The sequence below is a fragment of the Macrobrachium nipponense genome, chromosome 23 (assembly GCF_015104395.2).
Source record: "Macrobrachium nipponense isolate FS-2020 chromosome 23, ASM1510439v2, whole genome shotgun sequence".
In the NCBI taxonomy this organism is placed as follows: domain Eukaryota; kingdom Metazoa; phylum Arthropoda; class Malacostraca; order Decapoda; family Palaemonidae; genus Macrobrachium; species Macrobrachium nipponense.
Window position 1 is genome coordinate 52,079,073 of NC_061090.1, and position 19,728 is coordinate 52,098,800.

Sequence of the window (19,728 nt, forward strand, 5' to 3'; positions counted from 1 at the left end):
ACTGATATCTATATTAAATTATAACCTTCACAGTTTTGAAACTACTTTAATAGCCCTCAAGAACCAAAGAAAAATCTCTAATCAGCAGCCCCCAAATTTTTGACAATGACCTTGTTGTATGATGTGGCAAGCAACTGTCTTCAGCATCATTACATTTCTTGGCTGCATTTACCTACCCTTCTACTTCTTGTTGCAGCAATGATTATAATTTTTGGCGAGTGTTCCTAATACCCATTTTCTATAGCTATACATTAAATGCATGTAAACGTTTTGGTTTTGTACAGATTTGTTTATTGTTACATAATTTGGGAGCAATTTTATATGCCATCGTATAGAACAATTGGCTGGAAAGTGAATTAAACTTGGTCAGCCGCCATGTGTGTCAGAGCTACCTATCTTTCAATAGAAATATGTACCAAAAGGGATAGAGGGTTTGTGCATAACAGGCGGATGAATGCCTTTTTTCTATGGAATATGTGATTGGAATTTTTCAAATAATTTTTTCATATTTCCCTTATTACAAATTTTACATTGCAAATATTGGGTAATTCATCTACGTATAGTCTTTCAAGTAGCCCAAGATTGCTAGGGTGTGGCAAGTTGTCAAACATCTCATCGTTAAGATTAAAAGTTTTGTCTTATTAGAGCCTGCTTGATTGATTTTTAAACATTTTTATTCATTTAAAGTTTATATAAACATAGTTTAGTACAAACTTGATATATTTTCATAAAAACAGATATATGAAATCATTTTTGGCCGCTACTGCCAATCCTGTTTTGCTGATACGTGGTCAGCGAGGGCACGAAAAAGGCCAGCTTGATCATAAACCACAATGGTCGACCCCCTCAAGCAGCAAGATTCACTGGTTAGTATGGGTAGCCAGAGCAGAAACAGATCTCCCAACCAACATCTTCACTTTCAGGCCTAGAAAATTTTTTATAATGTATTAAAATACTTCATTTTACAGACACAACAAGGGGCCCCTGTTGTTGAATGATTTATTTAACCTGCTGATGTACTGAAAAAAGTTATGTAAACAACAAATTTCTGCTAAAATGGAATATGGATAATAGTCAAATGGTCAAACCACCCACATGAATTTAAAATGTTAATCCCTTAAACACATTATGGTATTAATATAACTATGATTATTCCAAAATGCAAAGAAAATAAAACCATAAGAACAAACATGTTTAACGTTTTGCTTTAGAAAATTAACCTAAGTGTAAATGACATCGAGGGTGATATTTGAAAGGATAAATAGACCTAGCAACGTTGTAATGTTTTGCTGACCACACCATAGCCATCTTGTGTTTTTGAAAGACTAATTGTGTTCCGAGAAAGAGACTGTCCCAAAAACTTTTTTAGGGGGTGCTAAATTTTCTTGTATGCCTACGTTTTACCCGATATTTCACATGGAAGTTCTTTTGGCTGTTACTGTACCATTATAGAACAATCATGCAGACGCAATGTGAATCAGAATCAAGGCAACAAAAAAATTATATATCAAATTTTTACACCTAATGCTCAAGTCTACCATTTTCAACATTGTACACCTTTTATAAGGGTAATAAGCCAAAGGGTTGATGATTATCTGTATGTATGTACATACATATGGGCTTATCACTACACTGTACCTCCTCTGGCTTCCTAAGACCTTCAGTATTTGTATAACTCAAACTGAATCAAGAGGCAATTTAACTAGTATAGCCACATCAAAGTCTCAATGTTTGTTTGTATGGCATTTTTACGTTGCATGGAACCAGTGGTTATTCAGCAACAGGACCAACGGCTTTACATAACTTTCGAACCACATCGAGAGTGAACTTCATCACCAGAAATACACATCTCTGACCCCTAAACATTATGCCCAATAATCGAACTCGCGACCACAAAGCCGGCAGGGCAACACCATACCGACCACGCCACAGAGGCGCTCTATCACAGTTTCGATGACAGACATTGGTTTAAGTTTAGGATAAATTAAGATTTATCCTATTCTGGTGACCCATTCATTACAAGGTTAGATACGTATGTAAAAGTCCTTCACTCCATTTGATCCCTGTTGTCTTCAATCCCACCTCCCCCCAAACAAAGATTTTCATGGCCTTCCAGAAATCTGTATTATCCAGCTGCCTAGCACTACATCTCCGCAAAATTGTTTTACCACCATACCACAGCAATGCCTTGAATCTTAGCTAAAATATGCACACTTTTCTTAGGTCTGTCGTCCCACCTCAAATTGGAGCTGCTGCTGCTGCTACTCTTCTGCATTAGGCCTGTCATTACATTATTTCAGGTTAATATCAAATAATCAGATATCAGCAATCACTATCTCCATTTGCTATTTTGTAATTCCAAGTGTCTCAATGCACCTGCTAAGGGGGATACCAGTGTCAAGTGCTAAAGTTTCTTTAGAAGAGACCTTTTAGCCCCAGACAAATTTCTTTTTGCCTTTCCTGTTCCATGCACTGCATTCAGTCTCTTTCCAAATTGCCCAAGTTCAGCTTCTTCAGCTTCATCTTGGTGTCATTTGGAAACCTAACAATAAACACCAATCAAATTTTCATATACCATTTCAGTACTTCACTCTGGTTTTTTAATGATGTTTCAAAACTTTTGTAAGATTTATTTGAACAACAATGGGTGCAGTATTATAGTGGCCAAGATTCAGTGAACATACAAAAGTACTTCGTGAAAATTAAGTTCCTTCCATCTATATTGAAAATCTAAATTAAGTTTCGTTATCAGTAAATTCTGGTGTACTATTGTTGCAAGAATAAAACAAATCTTAGTAGTGAATTGTAAGGTGACTGCACTGGGTTTTCTCTATACTACTCTATAAAGTATGAATATTATTTTGTCTTTTACATTTAGTGTACATATATGTATATAAATATATATATGAAAAACTACCACAATACAATTACAAATGGGTAGTAGACATTCAAGTTCCAATCTTGAAAAAGATGTATGGAGACATGTAGTTTTGCTTTTTAGTGACTAAATTTGTATATTAATTTACTTCCATTTACGTTCAAAGGCATATACACTTGACTTCCCTAGCTAAAGACAGAGTGACTACTTTGCTTTACGAGGTTAAGTTTTTATTTTTGGTAGAAAACTGGAAATTTCCCCCAAAAGAATAAGAGATGTCTAAACTGTGTGAACTACAGTCAAACATTTAAACTGTTTTATTATATTTATTAAAGTTCAATACAGAATGTTTGACATTGCTGTTTCATATTCAATATTATGTGGCTACTGAATGTCACAGAAATGATAACTAGCTTAAGCATTATCCACACATTAGCTCTTGGCTTTTGTGGAAATTTCAAAAGAACAAGGCTTTCCTAACAATGGTTATTTCCTTACTTTAGTAATAAGGGAGATAAAAAGATCTCTTTTCTGTCATTTATATTTTGCCGTTTATCTGCTGTACACACTAGCAGGATTGTACAAATTAAACTATCTCTAAATTTAATTTCTAAAATGTGGCACTCTCTAGTTTTGCAGCCTTAACCCTATATGTACAAAGTTTCAAATAAAAAAAGATGTTCATTATGGTATAGAAGATCTACTTAATCAAAATTTTCCCTGATGACAGTGTTGTTATTACGACAACTTGGTATAATTACATCTAAAACATTATTATTCAATTTCCTGGTTCACTCAAGTCTTAGTGTAATAATAATATGATTTGAGCATAAATTCTTGTGTGTTTGTAGGCACACATACAGTTTACTTACTTCACAAAGAGCTGCAACACAATCAATTCCACAGGCCAATGTTGCACACACGGCAGTCCAAAAATACTGTATCAACTAACTGATGCAGCAAAACAAAACCCTCCACTTCTTATGGCATCTGCAAGGAATACTACACCGCCTGACGGGACAACCGTCACCACACTCTTAAAATATCAATTTCTCGGTACAAATTTAATTGTAAAAATCACCTTACATATGCATAGTCTACCAGGAAAGCGTGAGAAAGAGAGAGTGCTCAAGCACGTTTTCAAATAATAAAAATTGTAAATAATAAAAGCAAATGACTTTTTAATTACTTCTACCCACAGCACAAGTACATACACCCAATTTTTTTGTAAGCACCTTTTTACAAGCAAGGAAAACGTTGCTTAAGCATTCTCATCAAATTCTTAGATACAAATTCTACCTTAAGAAGTACAAAGGTCACAAAAGATGAGTATTCCATGCAGCACACCAGAAAGAGTGTGGGACAAACGTACACTTTCTAGACAGCACACCTGATATACATAGACACATTCAGGTAGTACTTAAGAGGCTAGACAGTGCACGATTAAACTGCCTTGCTTTTATTATTATTTTTTTTTTATTTTTTTTATATATTTTAATACACCTGTACAAGCTTCTGGGGAGGCCTTTATTAAGGAGGAGGGGGAGCAAATACAGTGGATCATTTGTAGGCATATGCAAACACATTCCAGGCCTATTCAAACACTAGCCTCCCCTTCCTTCCCAAGTGTAAACAACTACTTTTGCAAAGTACCTGTTGAAGGCATTGCACACACATGGGGATCTTTAATTTTTTTTTTTGTTTTTACTGTTATGTAAGTCGTCAACACCTTGTGTATATATATGAAAAAAATATATATACAAACACTCCTCCTCCACCTACCCCTACCATGTTTTATACATCTTCATTCAAACTGAAGTATTATAAAGGTGGGTCAAGACGTGAGGGTTTCTGGGCATAGCAGGCTTTGCAGCGGTAAGGTGAGAGCCGCTCCCCATTGTTTTTCTGCTAACCCTTTTGTATTGAAACACTGCCAGATGTATCCCAAAAAAAGTTGGAAAAAAAAAAAATAAAAAGAAAACTTCTACATCAGTTTGGGGGTGATTGGAGTGCTGCTACTTTCTTTACACATCATAGCCATCTGTTTTGAAGCTGCTTATAAACAACCGACCTTGCAACTTTTGTTCTTTTAAAAAGACCAATAATTCATTCAAGGCAGCTGCACTACTCGCCTACATTGTACCAGTTCATGAACAAAATTTACTTAGCAGCCGCACACTGCAACTTTTGAACACGGCATCAACCATAAAAAGGGAGTCCCAGCCGAACCAAGCCACATCCAGTATAAAAAAGCCATTCACTCACATTCACTATGGTACACAATATTTGATGTCACCTTAAAAACAAAAAATATCAGTTATCTATCTGGGGGTTTGATGATAGATTGCTTCGGCTGCAACATCCCAACAACAGCTACTAATACAGGCATGGGGGAGGCACCTCCTTACAAACTAACCTTTGTAAGGGAGTCAGCTGTTTAATATTACAGTATCTTTTCAAACAATTTTAAAATAAAAGGAAAAAAGAAACAGTACACATCAACTGCCATTTGGCGACACACTCAATCATTTACACAAAATACCTACACTTAAACCTCCAGTATCATTGTTTAAAAAAGTCTGTATGTACAAAATATAGGCTAAAACTTAAAACCTAAATGCTGTACAAAAGGCATCGGTACACTAAGTTATATTTCAGTATCAAATACAACGGCCTCAACATAAGAAATGAGCACAAAACCAATTCTTCTTAACAATATTGTACCTAAAATTGTACAGTTAAAAAACCACTGAGCCACATACTCTTTGTTTACAACCGGGGAATTCACGTAAAGCCCAAACAGTACAGGACCCAAGGAGCGACACGACCTAAGAACGACAATAACCAGAAGACCGGCAGCTCATCTAGGTTAACCTGGCCACATAGCCACCATACAAGTAATAATAATTATATAAAAAAGAACATAATAATTTAAAATTAAAATGAAAAGGAGCAATGTCACAAAATGAGTTATACATTAACTATCCTGACAAGCCACATATACAGAAACTCAATATGCTATAGACTACACAATTCTGAAATGCAGCTTCCTAATACACACAGCAACCTTGAGCCTGGCCACATTTACCTTGACAAAACCGACGGCACTTCAAGCACACTGCCATTTTGTTGCGACGAGGTATTAAAACATTTGACTTTATTATATCATTAAACCTTAATATTACTCAGATAAAGGAAATTTACAATAATAACAATAAAATTATGAGCTATGTCTTTAACACTACTGAGAATCAATTTTTTTCACCTAGAAAACCTACCTTAAAAAATTAAATACAGTATTGACAAACATGTAAAAACATTCGATAATGCTCGTCCACGTAACCTGTTTATAAATGAAATTAACAAGAGAGCGAGTTATGTGCTAAAAATATACGATGGAAAAGGGGAAAGAGAAATGGTCCTGTACGGAGGGCAGTTCTTGATACGAGCTAATCTTTGGTCTTCTTTATATCTTACTTCTAACCTTAGACCAGGTGGAGAGAGAGGTTTATCGTGGTGGGCATAAAAAAAGTGTGTTAGAGTTGTGGTGACTTACATTGCTTAGTTAAGTAAGAAGTAGGCAATGTAGGGATGGTCATTCATACTCCTTGAAATTCTAGTGTACTGTTGGTCGCGGAGGCGTACTGTTTCTAATACACTGTGCCCACGCTGGAAGGATGTTGCATGATTGTGTGCACACAAAAGTAAAATTCCAAACAAAATCCTAACTATGAGAGGACACAAGGATAACTATCTGTAGTTCTACTACTATTTCCACTTGCATAAAACTACAATTCATACTTCCAAATACTACTGTACTGACTGCAACCAACGCAAGATACAGCCTAGGTCAAAAAGAAACCTTGGCTTGATTTTTTTTCTTTTCTCCTTTTCTTTACAAGATAAAGCAATCAACAATGTTAAGAAGTCCTCAGAATCTAGCAAAAGTAATACCTATATTTCCCCTAACAAACTTTGTCTTCTTTACCTGACATATCTACAGGGCACTGTAACAAAACCATTAACTAAAATAAAAAATAAATGAATAAAAAATGACTAATCCTTCAAAATAAAAACAATGAAAAAAAAAATTAATCAAAATTCACAAATACATACTTAGAATTCTTAACATTTCACTGGGGTATTTTTTGGTCGCAGCTGGTGGGGACCTGGCACTCCTCCAGCGGGGCAAGCGTTATCTACACAATGTAACCCTCAAAAATTTCATGACTATAGCTTGATGTAGGTCGATGGCTGAGCAGTACTGGGCGAGGGCCGGCCGTTGGTTTGGGGATCCCCACCCTGGTGCCCTAAAATTCCCTCACTACCATACCGAGCTGCCCCTGCGAAATGAAAGTTGTTAAGGATATGCTAAGTGTTTCTCTTTTCAAAAATAGTAAGTACTTCTTTCTCTTTATAAAAGAAAAGATCTTGTCTCACACCTTGGCTAAGGATATACTCACTACTCTAACTGAAAATAATTACCAGAGCACGTATTAGGCCTTATATATCAATCATCAGGCAGTTATCTCTTGAATGTCTGGGCAAAAACGTGAAAAACCCAACTTAAACGGTACATTTATGATACGAGAGCTCACTGAATTCACGAAGTTGCTCCTTGGGATCTCGTCAACTAATTCCAACTGTGGCTCAGCACCTTCGTCTTATAATCTCATACGTATTGCCATTAATCACAACCTACATTAGAATATAAAAGTACTCATTTGCTTTGTGTCAAAAGAGATCATTAGCCATCAATACTCCCAATACATCATGCTAAATTTTTTTTTTTTTTTCCTTTTCTCTCTTTGCCTAGCACTGCTGGCCATTTCCCTTGGCCTGTACCAATACTGCATCACCACCACCATCCTTCATTCAAAACTGCCTTCAAGACTTACCTAGCCCATTTTCACAAACGAATTAATGCCTCATTGCTAAACATGATTACATTAATTTCCCTTCTTAATAATATTCACCTTTCTATAACTCATGAAAAAATGTTAAAAAAAAATACAGGATGAGAACTTGGAAATGTTTTAGTTAATGTTTCAGCAACCCTTATACTGTCAATGAAAACTACAAAACCTGTAATTCTTCATTTTTGTCTGTTACATACATACTTTAAAGCATAAATGACAACTTAAAAACAGAAATTAAGTTACAATACTCTAACATGGTTTTGCTCTACTTTTCATTCATGAATCCACATGAACTGCCCTTCATATATACCACCTTTAACACACAAACACATGCACACGAGGTATAGACACATGCTACAAAAAGCAGATTTGTGTAGTTGCTTCAATTAAAATGTAATAACAAAAATTACCTTATAACCACTTTTAAAACTTGCTAATCTATAGTTTGCTTAAATTATTTTTAGAACCATGAAAATTGTACAGACTGTTATCTATGTTTGTACTCCACCTAGTTTAGAGGTGTTCTCATCTCCTGATATGGGGTAGTAATATAAGAAGAAAAAAAGAAAAAAAAAGGAAAACAAAGAAAATACTCATTAAAAAGTAGTTTTAAAATACCTTGTTTCTTGGAATCTGTAACAAAATTCCGTGAAAAAGTTAGAACAACACCAGTTCCTATATTCACATGGGATCATAAGGTATTTTACTATTACTGTATCTAGTGAACCTTGTACTTTATATTAACTGGATGACAAGAACAAAAATATGAAGTTTTTCATAGAATGAATATGAAAAACATAACATCTGACTTTCTAATTACCAGAAATTACTCTGATATTAATTAGACTAGTTAGGAGACAAAATAATGCTGGCATCATGTCAAAACGAGTTTTACTATAGTAGTGATTTTGCTAAGACAATAGTTTGGGATTGCCAAACAGTCAGTCCTGTGAATACCAAAATTAATTACCCCCTTTTCAATGGCATGACAAATCATCACTTGTATAACAAAAAGGTCCCTGAGTGATTTCTGTATGTGCTATAGGTGTAGGGGTAATTATGTCCTAATCCATGGAAAAAATACATTATAAAAATATCAATACATAATCAAGGTAAATCAATTAAATAAAGAGAATAACCAAGGTACATCCAAAATTATGTTAAAACTACAACTATACTATCATGGTGTTCTTTGTAAGTAGCCATGAGAGGCTCAAAGCAGTCAAATGCTGACACAACGATGGCTAAGTTTGCTTCATCCATTGGCTAATGTTGCGATTTTTACTTTTCTTTTACATGTAAGTCATATACTGCTCTACTGTCATATCCCCCGAATATCCTGCAACGGCTCTATTCTCAATTGACTCCTTATCCTGTTCAGGGTGAAATTTCCTCTTCTTACACAACTCCAAATCATCATCCACTACTTTCCTCTTCCCTCCTTTCATTATGCTCTCTTCCTTGGCTGCATCCTCTGCGTAGGGGGCCCTAGTATTGCCTGGCACAAGAGAATAATGTCAGCAGTTCTAAGGAGAGGAAGGCATTGATGGAAACCTGCTCTTTTGAATGGTATGACTCCATTTTTACTATACCACACACTGAATGGTTTGACTTCATTTTTATTCTGCTACACACTTGGAATGGTTTGGCTCTACTTTTATCCTACCATACACATTGGCTGGTTTGACTTTATTTTTATTCTACCATACATGAACATACAAACTTATCTCTCCCTCACACTTGTCACCTATGAGCATACATACTTCACCTCAAACAGGTAACTTTTAAACAATGCCCATGTCTGGGATATTTAAAACATACAAAACTGTACTGAGGTTTTGTAAAGACAATTCTTGCCACAAATAATGCAGTACACAACACACTTATAAAAATAAATCCACGTCCGGTACAACAAATCATTGCTAACACATCACCTAGTGGAACCAAAGGTATAAAACTGGGTCTTGTGGGACTAACACTGGCACTAAAGATTATGCCATCAGAATAAGAACAAAAATTTTTAACAAGAAAAGTTAAGTGGTGACTAATGCACATACAATAGAATCTCCCACAATTGGACAGATAAAAACAGCAACCCAGGTATAAAAAGATGATCTGACCCGAGTGAGAAACAGACATAACAGTGTCTAATTGAGGCATGGTGGGAGAGGATATCTCTTGTAAGTGCCTACAAGTGCAAAATATTACTTGTTGCTACATCATTAATAACCATCACCCTGAACATTTATTTATCTTGTGCATCTGTACTGATGCTGTGACAACTGTCACTATTTCCCCACCACGACTAAATGTATTCTACACATCATTGTCCAGCCTCGTTAGGCCTGCTATTTATATTTAGAAATCTTAATTTCACCAGTAATTTCAATTTGTTGTCAAAGGACATGAAAAACGCACATTTCATGTTGAGAGATTCTATTGTAGTGATTATGTTACCAAATTTTGCAACAGACTGGTGGTCTACTAGCAGCAGCAGCAAGGTACCTTTGAATTGAAAATCAAAAGGGGAGGTAACTTTGCTTTTAAATCGTCTGATGTACAATCCATACCATCTCAAATCTTCTATACAAAAATTATACATAGAGGAGCACAAACATTTCTTTTTCAGTTAGTGTAGTAATCGAAAAAGTATAAATTAACAGCAATAAAATGAGGAGAAACTTATAAAATCAAATTCTATGGAACAAAAACAAGACTTGGAAGGGTAAGGAAGAGCCAATTTAATATTTTGAAATATACAGAGCACCATCCACAGACATGGTTTTCAATAAAGCTTGTTCCACAAATGTATGGAATTCAAAATGCATTTGCTTTCCCTTCCTAGACCTTGTGTCATATATCACCCCTGACCCATACCCAACACAAGGTAGAGTATATACTTACTCACCCTGGTGGGCAGGTGCCTGTCCCTGAGGCCCACCATCGTTGTAACCGCGACCATGACCATGATTGAACACTGCTGCTGCAGCCGCAGTGCTTTCACTTGTCATCTGGTTGTAGTTGTACTGACCCCAGGAACTATAATCTGCTGAGGTTTTCCCCCCAGGCTGAGGAGCCGCTGCAGCGGCTAGATTAGGTGACGGGGCACCAGGCGCTCCTGTCACCAAAGCGCCAAGGGGAGCATTACGTCCATATGGATCCCCTGAAATGGTAAGGGATATTTTTAAATTGAACCATAACTTCTGATTAACACTGACAATATACTTACAAATATATTTACCAAATTATAAAATTTCTAATTCCAACTGAGAATGAAAAATTTCAAATTCACCAATACCAATCATTGAATAGTTGTGTATTTTGTACCAAAAAAGACAGCATGACCATGCTTAATGAATTTTTAAAATGGAAATACTAACTCTACAACTTCTGATTTGACCTTTAACAAACAAATATGACTTGAAATTTTGATTTGATAAAATTACCTTAAAACCACTCATCCTACTATAAGTAGTATGTAACAAAAACTAAAATACTGATTACAATACTAGTAAAAAGAACAACAATAATAAGTGTGATCAAGTCCCAGCAAAGAAGCTTCATCTACAAAATATTGCACCACCAATTCTCCAGACCAATTTGGAGGACCACATGCACCAGTAAAGGAAGAGAACACTCATCCAGACATATATGTTTTATCTCTGTCTGTACTCAAGCCTTTTCTATTTTCTTTTTACTGAAAGTGTATCTAAAGAGCTGAACACGTTGACATCAAGGCATTTTATACTGTAGTAATAGAATCAAACATGATAAGATATTAAACAAGGAAATTTTGAGACTAACATGAAAATTTAGAGAAAACTTTCTCCATTATACAGTAAGCTATCAAATGTACAGGTAGAGAGATTAAGCTATTAACTGTATGGGTGGAGATTCCATGCAATTCATTTTAAAAATGATAAGAAATGAAAGTTTAAACTTTGTAAATTACATAAACATCTCTCTACTTACTAACTACAGTCCTAAGATTCAAGAGCTTATTAAAATACACAATGCATTGCACGAAAAAGCCCAATTTTATATTTATTAGAAAAAATTCTTTAAAAATTCAAGCGCCCAAAAACCAAAAAGTTATATTGTCCTACATAAAACAATACCTGCATCTTTGGACTGATTTGAATGAAATGGCGAATACTACTCTTCCTTTCTCCAAAAGGAAAAATGGGTATGAACTTAATCCCATGCACATACTTGGAGACTTTCCCCAGTGTTCTGACCTGACCACAGACAATAACAAAATGACAATAGTGATCTACTTAGTCTGACCTCTTAAAACTGGTACCCTTAGGACCGGGCCAATGCCAGACCACAGAAAATCCCGGATGACAGTATTCAACCCTCATAAACCCCCTTTGTAAATAGTCTTGACAGCTCATTCCACACAGGTATTACTATTACCACACAACTTATGCATAAATGTCATTTGTTAGGTTGTTCCTTATGGAAATTGTGGCCTGCTCCAAAACCTCTCTCAAACGCAAACACAACAGTGTGTGTCTTATCATTGTATCATAATTTATATACATAGCAATTAGGTGCCATTTCCATTCTCGTACAGTTCATACTTAGCAATTAAGCGCTATTTCCATTCTGATAAAGTTCATTCTAAAATTATAAGCCAATTGCATTTTACAGACATCATAGTCATTAGCTGCAAAATGATGTGGATAGAGATTTGTTTCTTCATAAGTTATCAAAACTGGGTTTAAAAATACAACTCATTTATAAATGAAGTAACTTATGATGCTTTTGCCCCTTCCAAAATGTTTTGTGGACTGCACATTATTAGTTTCTCCACCACAGCTACAATCGTAAATCTAATGGCATGCATAAAGGATGACTGAAAATTTTATATTTATGGAAGTCACCACCAAGACCAAAAAGTAGCAAATTTTAACTAGTCGACAACTGTAATGCCACCCTCAATAAACGTGTTAGTTACAGTAACTGACATCAGCAAACGGCTGTTTCTCTATTTGATTGTTCAGCTGTTGTGTATGCCAGTGTCTTGCACACATTAGCAAATTAGAAACATTAGAAATATATAGTAATAAATTCTTCAATAGTCACAAGGTTGGTAAATTGGATTTAATGTATGAAGACTTGCATATAACCTAATAAGCTTTTGCCTCTAGGCTTATTTATTAATTAAAAGCTAACCCAAGGGTAATATGCATTATCAGTGTTTTCTACCAAACCTAAGACAGGCATTGAAAGGCTGCCTAGTATAATATACTGATACTACATATCACACTATACACTATGCACATGAAATCCTTTTTCTGGACGAAATTTTAATGATTGTGTGATACAAGATTATACACACAAATTACAGGTTTTTTGTGCTGCATATATTTTTTAGTTTCACACAATGCTTTTGTTAGAAATATATATACTGTATGTATTTGTGTATTAACGGAGCAAGCTCCTGTCTTGGAATCTGAAAAAATCCAAAAACTAGACCGTGTGGCACCGCCCTAGAAGCTACTAAAGACCCAGATCATGGGAGCTGTCAGATCACAGAGGGCCAGATTTAAGAGGTCAGACAGTACTGTTCTTAAATATTACAGAACTGGAAAACATCCCAACTTCATATGAAAGCTTGGAACACATTTCTTAGGTACAGAAAATACAGAAAACCTCTATTTGAGTAAGATGCAGATATTTTATGGCTATTGTGTGCTTATAAAATCACTTCCTTTCACTATATGTATTTTTATGGAAAAAGAAGTTGACCAATATGTAGCTATATACAAAACTTCCCATACACCTTGTCAATACCCTACTACTGATAGTCTTAATTCATCACTTGAAATTTTTCTGGAATGACATTCTATTTGCAAAACAAATAAAGGGCCAAATTCCTGTGAAGTAACATTTTCACAAAACATACAATCAATAGTCCATCCAAACAAATCCAACCAATTAAATGTTAAACCCTAAATATATTTCCACAAAATGGCAACAGAATTTTTACTTGAATCATCTGTTGCACATTTAATTTTATTTAAAAAAATAAAATAAAGCAACACATGATCATACACCAACCAAGAAACCAACGCGATAATAAACTCTCACACACCCTGGCCTAAATACTGAAGTTCGATTGGATCCCAGTTAGGACTAATGTCACAGACTTGTCAATGTGGGTGCTGTGCCAAATAATAAACCTTGCATGTGACAAAATAACCTAGTATAATTATGTATGATGGTTCTGACTGGCTATCATAATTTTACACAGAACATCAACATCACATTTAATTACCTATTACCATTCCAACAATATTTACATATACAGGCAGTCCCCAGCTTATGGCATTCCAAGGTTACGACACTTTTTCAATTATATTCGTCGGAAATTATTTCCATGTTTACACCGCATGTTCCAGGGTTACGCCGCTTACAATTATGACTCCGAAATGCAAAATAATCCATATTTGGTTTCCTTGATGAAAAATGCAATAAAAATGCAGTTTACATACTTTTTAATACACCTAAAGCATTAGAAGTTTTTCTTAAGATTTTTGACAATTTTCTGGCTTTCGACGATTTTCAGCTTACAATGCATCTCAAGAACAGAACACCCGTCGTAAGCCAGGGGACTGCCTGTACACAGATAATTCAAAAGTACTCTATAAACTTCCATCCACCTCTGGTCAAAAGCCAAATGGCAGCTGTTTATGATGCTGAGACTTCTTCCCACTGATAGGCCACCAATGACCCTTTTCCATGTCCAACTCGCGAAAAATATTTTGAAATGGGTGATGTTGCCTATCCTCCCACCACGCGCGTGCACAAACACACACACACACACACAGAGAGAGAGAGAGAGAGAGAGAGAGAGAGAGAGAGAGAGAGAGAGAGAGAGAGAGAGAGAGAGTTCATGGTACCATTCCACATTTCAAACAGTGGGTCCCAACAGCAAAAAAAATTTGGTGTCTGAGGAAATTACTGAAAAGGGAGGGTTACACCGCTTAAAAAAATACACTAGGATGTGAATCTCGTAAGTGCCACTCAACTCCGACAGGTCAGGTTAGGTTAGGCACAAGTATACCAGACCACACTACTGATGACTAATCTCACTATGCAATTGTGAAATACCTAACAATTGCCTAAATAACCCATTTTGACCTGGGAAGATTTGGTGTCCTACCCATTATATCACATGGAGAAAGCAACTAAGTGACAATACCAACTCACCTCTTCTAAGGTTTTCATACTGCTCATAATACTGAACTCAAAAGGCCAGCCCATGATCTACTAAAGTTCTGATCAAGTTGTAAGCAGTGAACTTACTAAACTGGCTACTTGAGGTATCAGCCATGATGCATTATCCACACGTTTCAGTACTATCTGGTATTTTTACATATCTAACAAAAATTACTTATGTAAACAAGATTCAAAATGAAGTGGATATGGACACAAGGACCAAAAAAAAAAAAAAAAAAAAAAGGTCTTCAATAAGGACACATTAAGACATAACTTGATAAAGAGTTCAAGAAATGCCATGCAACATGATCTGTGCCAAAACCCTCATGCTTTCATTAGTCACTTTCATTATGAATGAAAAGTTGATTCAATCAAAAGTAATTATTTCATGACATTCAAATACAAAATATGCTCTGAATTTATTGATATGAATCAAAAGTAATTAAATTAAATGACAGATCACATGAACATATGACTACAAAAAAGTATATTCTTAAATAGTCTCTTGAAAACAATTTAATGGTAAAACGAGATAGGTCTGTAAAATATACTGTACTAATCCCTGTTGTGGAAACTTACTATTTGACCTTCACTTCAACTGCAAGTCATCCTAATTTAACTACATCTGCCAAATATGAAGTCTTTCTCATACACTTCAAGATGCAAGGGCTAAGGTTACCCAGTATTCCTGTGACCATTGATCTAAGTATGAACTTGATGACCCACCATATACTCTTAAAATTCCCATTAGAAACAGAAACTTTGAAAAGTTCTTAGCAGACACACACACACAAGTCCCGACAAACAATGCCTCCTGATGGTACACTAACAGCATGAACACACTGCTCAAGATGTTTTTTAATATTTAGAAGAGCTTTCTTTTCTTGTCACTAGACTATAAATGGTTGTCACATGTGAAGCTGTAACATCCCCTTTTCAGATTACTCATACTGTAGTTTTAATAATGGGGAGAATGGCTCTTTATAGCTTCACAAGCAACTACTAAGTATCATCTAAATGTAACTAACTATATTTTCCACTATTTTTTGCTATTCTAATACAGGCAGCTAACCCACTGGTATGTAAATACACAAGAAACTAATGACTGAAAGAGGCCATAACATTACCCTGTGATCATTCTCCTCCATGTCCTCTACATAGGACCACTGTTACTAGCAAACTAATCTATCAAGTTAATATTTAAATTGTTGTATTAAACTTGTATACTTAAATCACCATGAAAGTGGAATAGGTGAAAATAGTAATTTGTAGACAAACACTTATATTTTCTCTTTGGTATGGGCTTCAATTCAGTCCACTACATGTAACTCACTTGCAATTGGAAGTGTTAACCCCCCCCCCCCCCCCCCCCCCCCCACACACTCCAGATATCATCCCAATGTAAGCCAATGTAAGAGCCTTTGTTAAGCTCAGAGGTCTGGGTAAACTAATCTTTTATACTATCCTATCCTACCCCATGTCAATTTTTTTTTTTTTTTTTTTTTTATTTCTAGAGATGTCAATAATTTTTTTTTTTATTTCTACAAATAACATCATTTGATGCCATCAGGATCTAAAGATGAAAATTACATGTTGTTATCTGACATAAGAAGAATAAAGGGTTAAGGGAAAATAAACTTATATGAAGATGGGTCCAACTGTACTTATGGCAAATATTCTGCATTATGTTCCTTATCTTGTATCTGTGAGTAGACAGAAGGCCTCAGATAAATCACTAGGATGATAAAAACTTTGAAACTGTTTGGATAACAAATTTCTTCAAATGACTATAATTAAACACAGATTAGGTTAGGCTACAAATTATAGATATCTGTCTTGAATGTTATTAATGGATTTTTCCACTGATGTGTGTAAAATTACTGCCTGTACAAGTAAATTATGTAAAGTTGTAAAAAGAATAATCATGACATTTAATAGTAATTTTTAGCAATCAAGGGACTTCACACATGTCACATCAAGGCCTTACAGAGACACCACTAAAGATACTGTCAACCATCAATACTGTCACAACATAAAAAAAAAATAAAAGCTGTCACCCACCAATGAAGCTCTTTTAATAAGAACATTTTCACAAAGATGAATTGTACCAATACTCCCTACTGAAACAAAAAAGTAAATGCAACATACACAACCAGATGTTATCTAGGTTGGACCCATAACAACACGCGAAAAGGGGAAGCAGGACTTGATTGCACAGAAGCATAAGACCTGCATTAACTTCTAGATAGAGCACTATATGAATACCAACAATAAATGAAAAAGAAACGGCTTTTAGCGATAACAAAACTCAGCATTTTCTGAGCCATTTCTGTCCCTTCCCCAAGTCCCAAATTAATGTAGGTTGCCAGTTTCCCAAATTAATGAGCCTGGCCACAAAGAACAGAGCATCACCTAATAATGCCAGCCAAGAGTAAGGCTATTTGAGAGACAGATAAATTCTTCTTCTGTAATTTTGTAACAAACTTCTAAGACTCACTGCAGCCATGTAATTCAGCTATATGACCATGTTGTTGTTGCTACTAAGAAGGGCATTTGAAAAATCTTATACATGCATATCACCTATACACAAATTCAATCAAAAACAGTACAGCCTAAAATTCAAACTAACACACAGGATGTTTCATAAAATTCACATAGAAAGAGTCCCACCAGTCACTAAGATGAGATACTCGACCCTTTGGCTGTTGACCAGTAACTTAGAACCTTTACCTTACAAATCCCATTCTTAATGCAATGAAATAAGCTCAACTTCCCCCTATCAATCTACAAGTCATTATCATTAAAATTGAATGTTAGTGCTAAACCTTGTGTAAATGTTAAAAAACCAGACAGCTGTACAGTTCTTTCACTTTGGTTACTTCAAAAGTCAATCCCAAACAAATGCTCAACAAGCATCAATTCATTTTGTTGTTACAACATAAACCCCCTTGATAAATTCTAGAATTAAGCTAGTATACTTTATGGGAAAGGAGTTCAAACCTTCTGGATTCAAGATTTAACTTTATCTAGTGTAATTCCTGTCCAGCCTTTCTCACCAGTAAACTTCAAAAGATTGATGGCCTCTGAGGAATACTTTAATCAATGAAATGCATCCATGCATCCCAGTTTTTAACAAATGTCTAGGATGCAGCTACATTCAGTTTCAAAATGAAAATAATGAACCTGCACATCCAACTTGCATTTCAAGGTCTCAAAACAACATAAGTCAGATGAAGTTAATAAAATGGGCTATACAAACAAGTATTCTTTGAGTGAGCCTAACTTATTAAGTCCTCTACAATACAAATATTAAGAACAAATCTGAAACTAAAACCAATGTTTTTGAAAACATTAGACTGATGTCAAGACTCTATAAAGTAAAAAAAAAAAAATTTTGCATAATGATGAGAAATCTTTTGAGTAAGCAAGGTAGCTTGAAAGATGAAAGTACTGATCCTACACACACACACACTCACACACAAATTATAGGGACAAAGACTGAGAAAAAACTAGCACTCACAAGACAAAAACTTTATGGATAACCATTATTCTCTAAATAAATTGTAATGACCTTAAGACCTGTTAAACAAAGCCATAAGTACAGTATGGCTCGCACCATGTAATATGCAGTTAAAAATTTTTTTTAAAAAGGCCTTCTCATAATTAGTATATCTAAAATTACAAACAGCAAAGGGTTTATTGCAATGGATACCCCACTCAAAACTTATGTGAATTATATGAAACTGTCCAAACAATACTCTGTAAGTGCTGTCTCATAAGCATTTAAGTTCAGGTGATACGTCTCACTGTGACCTTGTCAAGAGATAATCAGAATATATACGTATACTAACTGACCCCTGTTCTGGCAAGTTTCAACAAAGGCAGTGTAGGAACAGAACTGTAAATGCTCAAGAGTGCTATTGCTTCAAAGCATCGATGCTTGCAAGCAATAAAAAAATATATATTCTCAAGTTCAAGCAGAATCCTCCTTGATGCAATGGTTAGGAAGTGAACAAAATACAAGCAAGGGGAATGGAAAGGAAAAGAAATGTTTCAAATCATTACAAGCACAGTCTGCTAAGAAGACTAGATGTTTTAGGACGGAAAATTTCAACAACTTGGATATGGATACTGTATTTGTAACAGAATTCACAAACCACATTTACTATAAATAAACTAGACCAAAAACAAAGTGCCACTTTCAATGCAGTCATGTCCTGACAATTTTATAAATGCTGTAATTCAAATGCGCATAATTAGTCTTGTGAAGACATCTGTTTAACCCTTCTATTACCAATGAGAGAGAGAGAGAGAGAGAGAGAGAGAGAGAGGAGAGAGAGAGAGAGAGAGAGAGGAAGAGAGAAGAGAAGAGAAGAGAATAGAGAGAGACGCTATAAATAATGGACTCCTACCTACCTACCAAAGAGAAACTAATACTGGCTCACAAAACCTAGCCCTCCCACACTCAACCACATAAACTACTATGTTTCTGTGGGTTATGAGGCAGGCTATCTCACCCTCACCTCTCAATGCCTTACAAGTGTAATCTAATTTCATATAAGTTTACCGATCAGTTATGACTGCATATGAATACTTCCTGGGGCAAGAAGTAGGTTCATTTAGCTTTGGAAAACACACACCTCAACCAGTTTTAATTGGTTGCTCTCTAATGGCCAACCCCCTTCAAGAAGATGCGGCAAT

The 19,728-nt window shown here is 35.4% G+C and overlaps 1 protein-coding gene across 15 annotated transcripts in view; it reads right to left on the reverse strand.

Moving 5' to 3' along the window:
• Nucleotides 1–656: 656 nt before the first annotated feature.
• LOC135200491 (heterogeneous nuclear ribonucleoprotein 27C-like) overlaps nucleotides 657–19,728 on the reverse strand; it is a 42,159-nt gene continuing 23,087 nt past the window's right edge. For 5 of the 15 annotated variants that reach the window (XM_064229179.1, XM_064229142.1, XM_064229149.1 and 2 more), the window contains 2 exons: nucleotides 10,706–10,960; nucleotides 3,192–9,295 (listed from right to left, as the gene is read on the reverse strand). In XM_064229179.1, the coding sequence (XP_064085249.1) occupies nucleotides 9,090–9,295; nucleotides 10,706–10,960 (461 nt within the window). In that variant the 3' untranslated portion in view covers nucleotides 3,192–9,089. Of the gene's footprint in view, nucleotides 926–3,191; nucleotides 9,296–10,701; nucleotides 10,961–19,728 lie in introns of those variants that run through there. The other 10 variants (XM_064229170.1, XM_064229177.1, XR_010311297.1 and 7 more) reach the window with 9 other exon arrangements.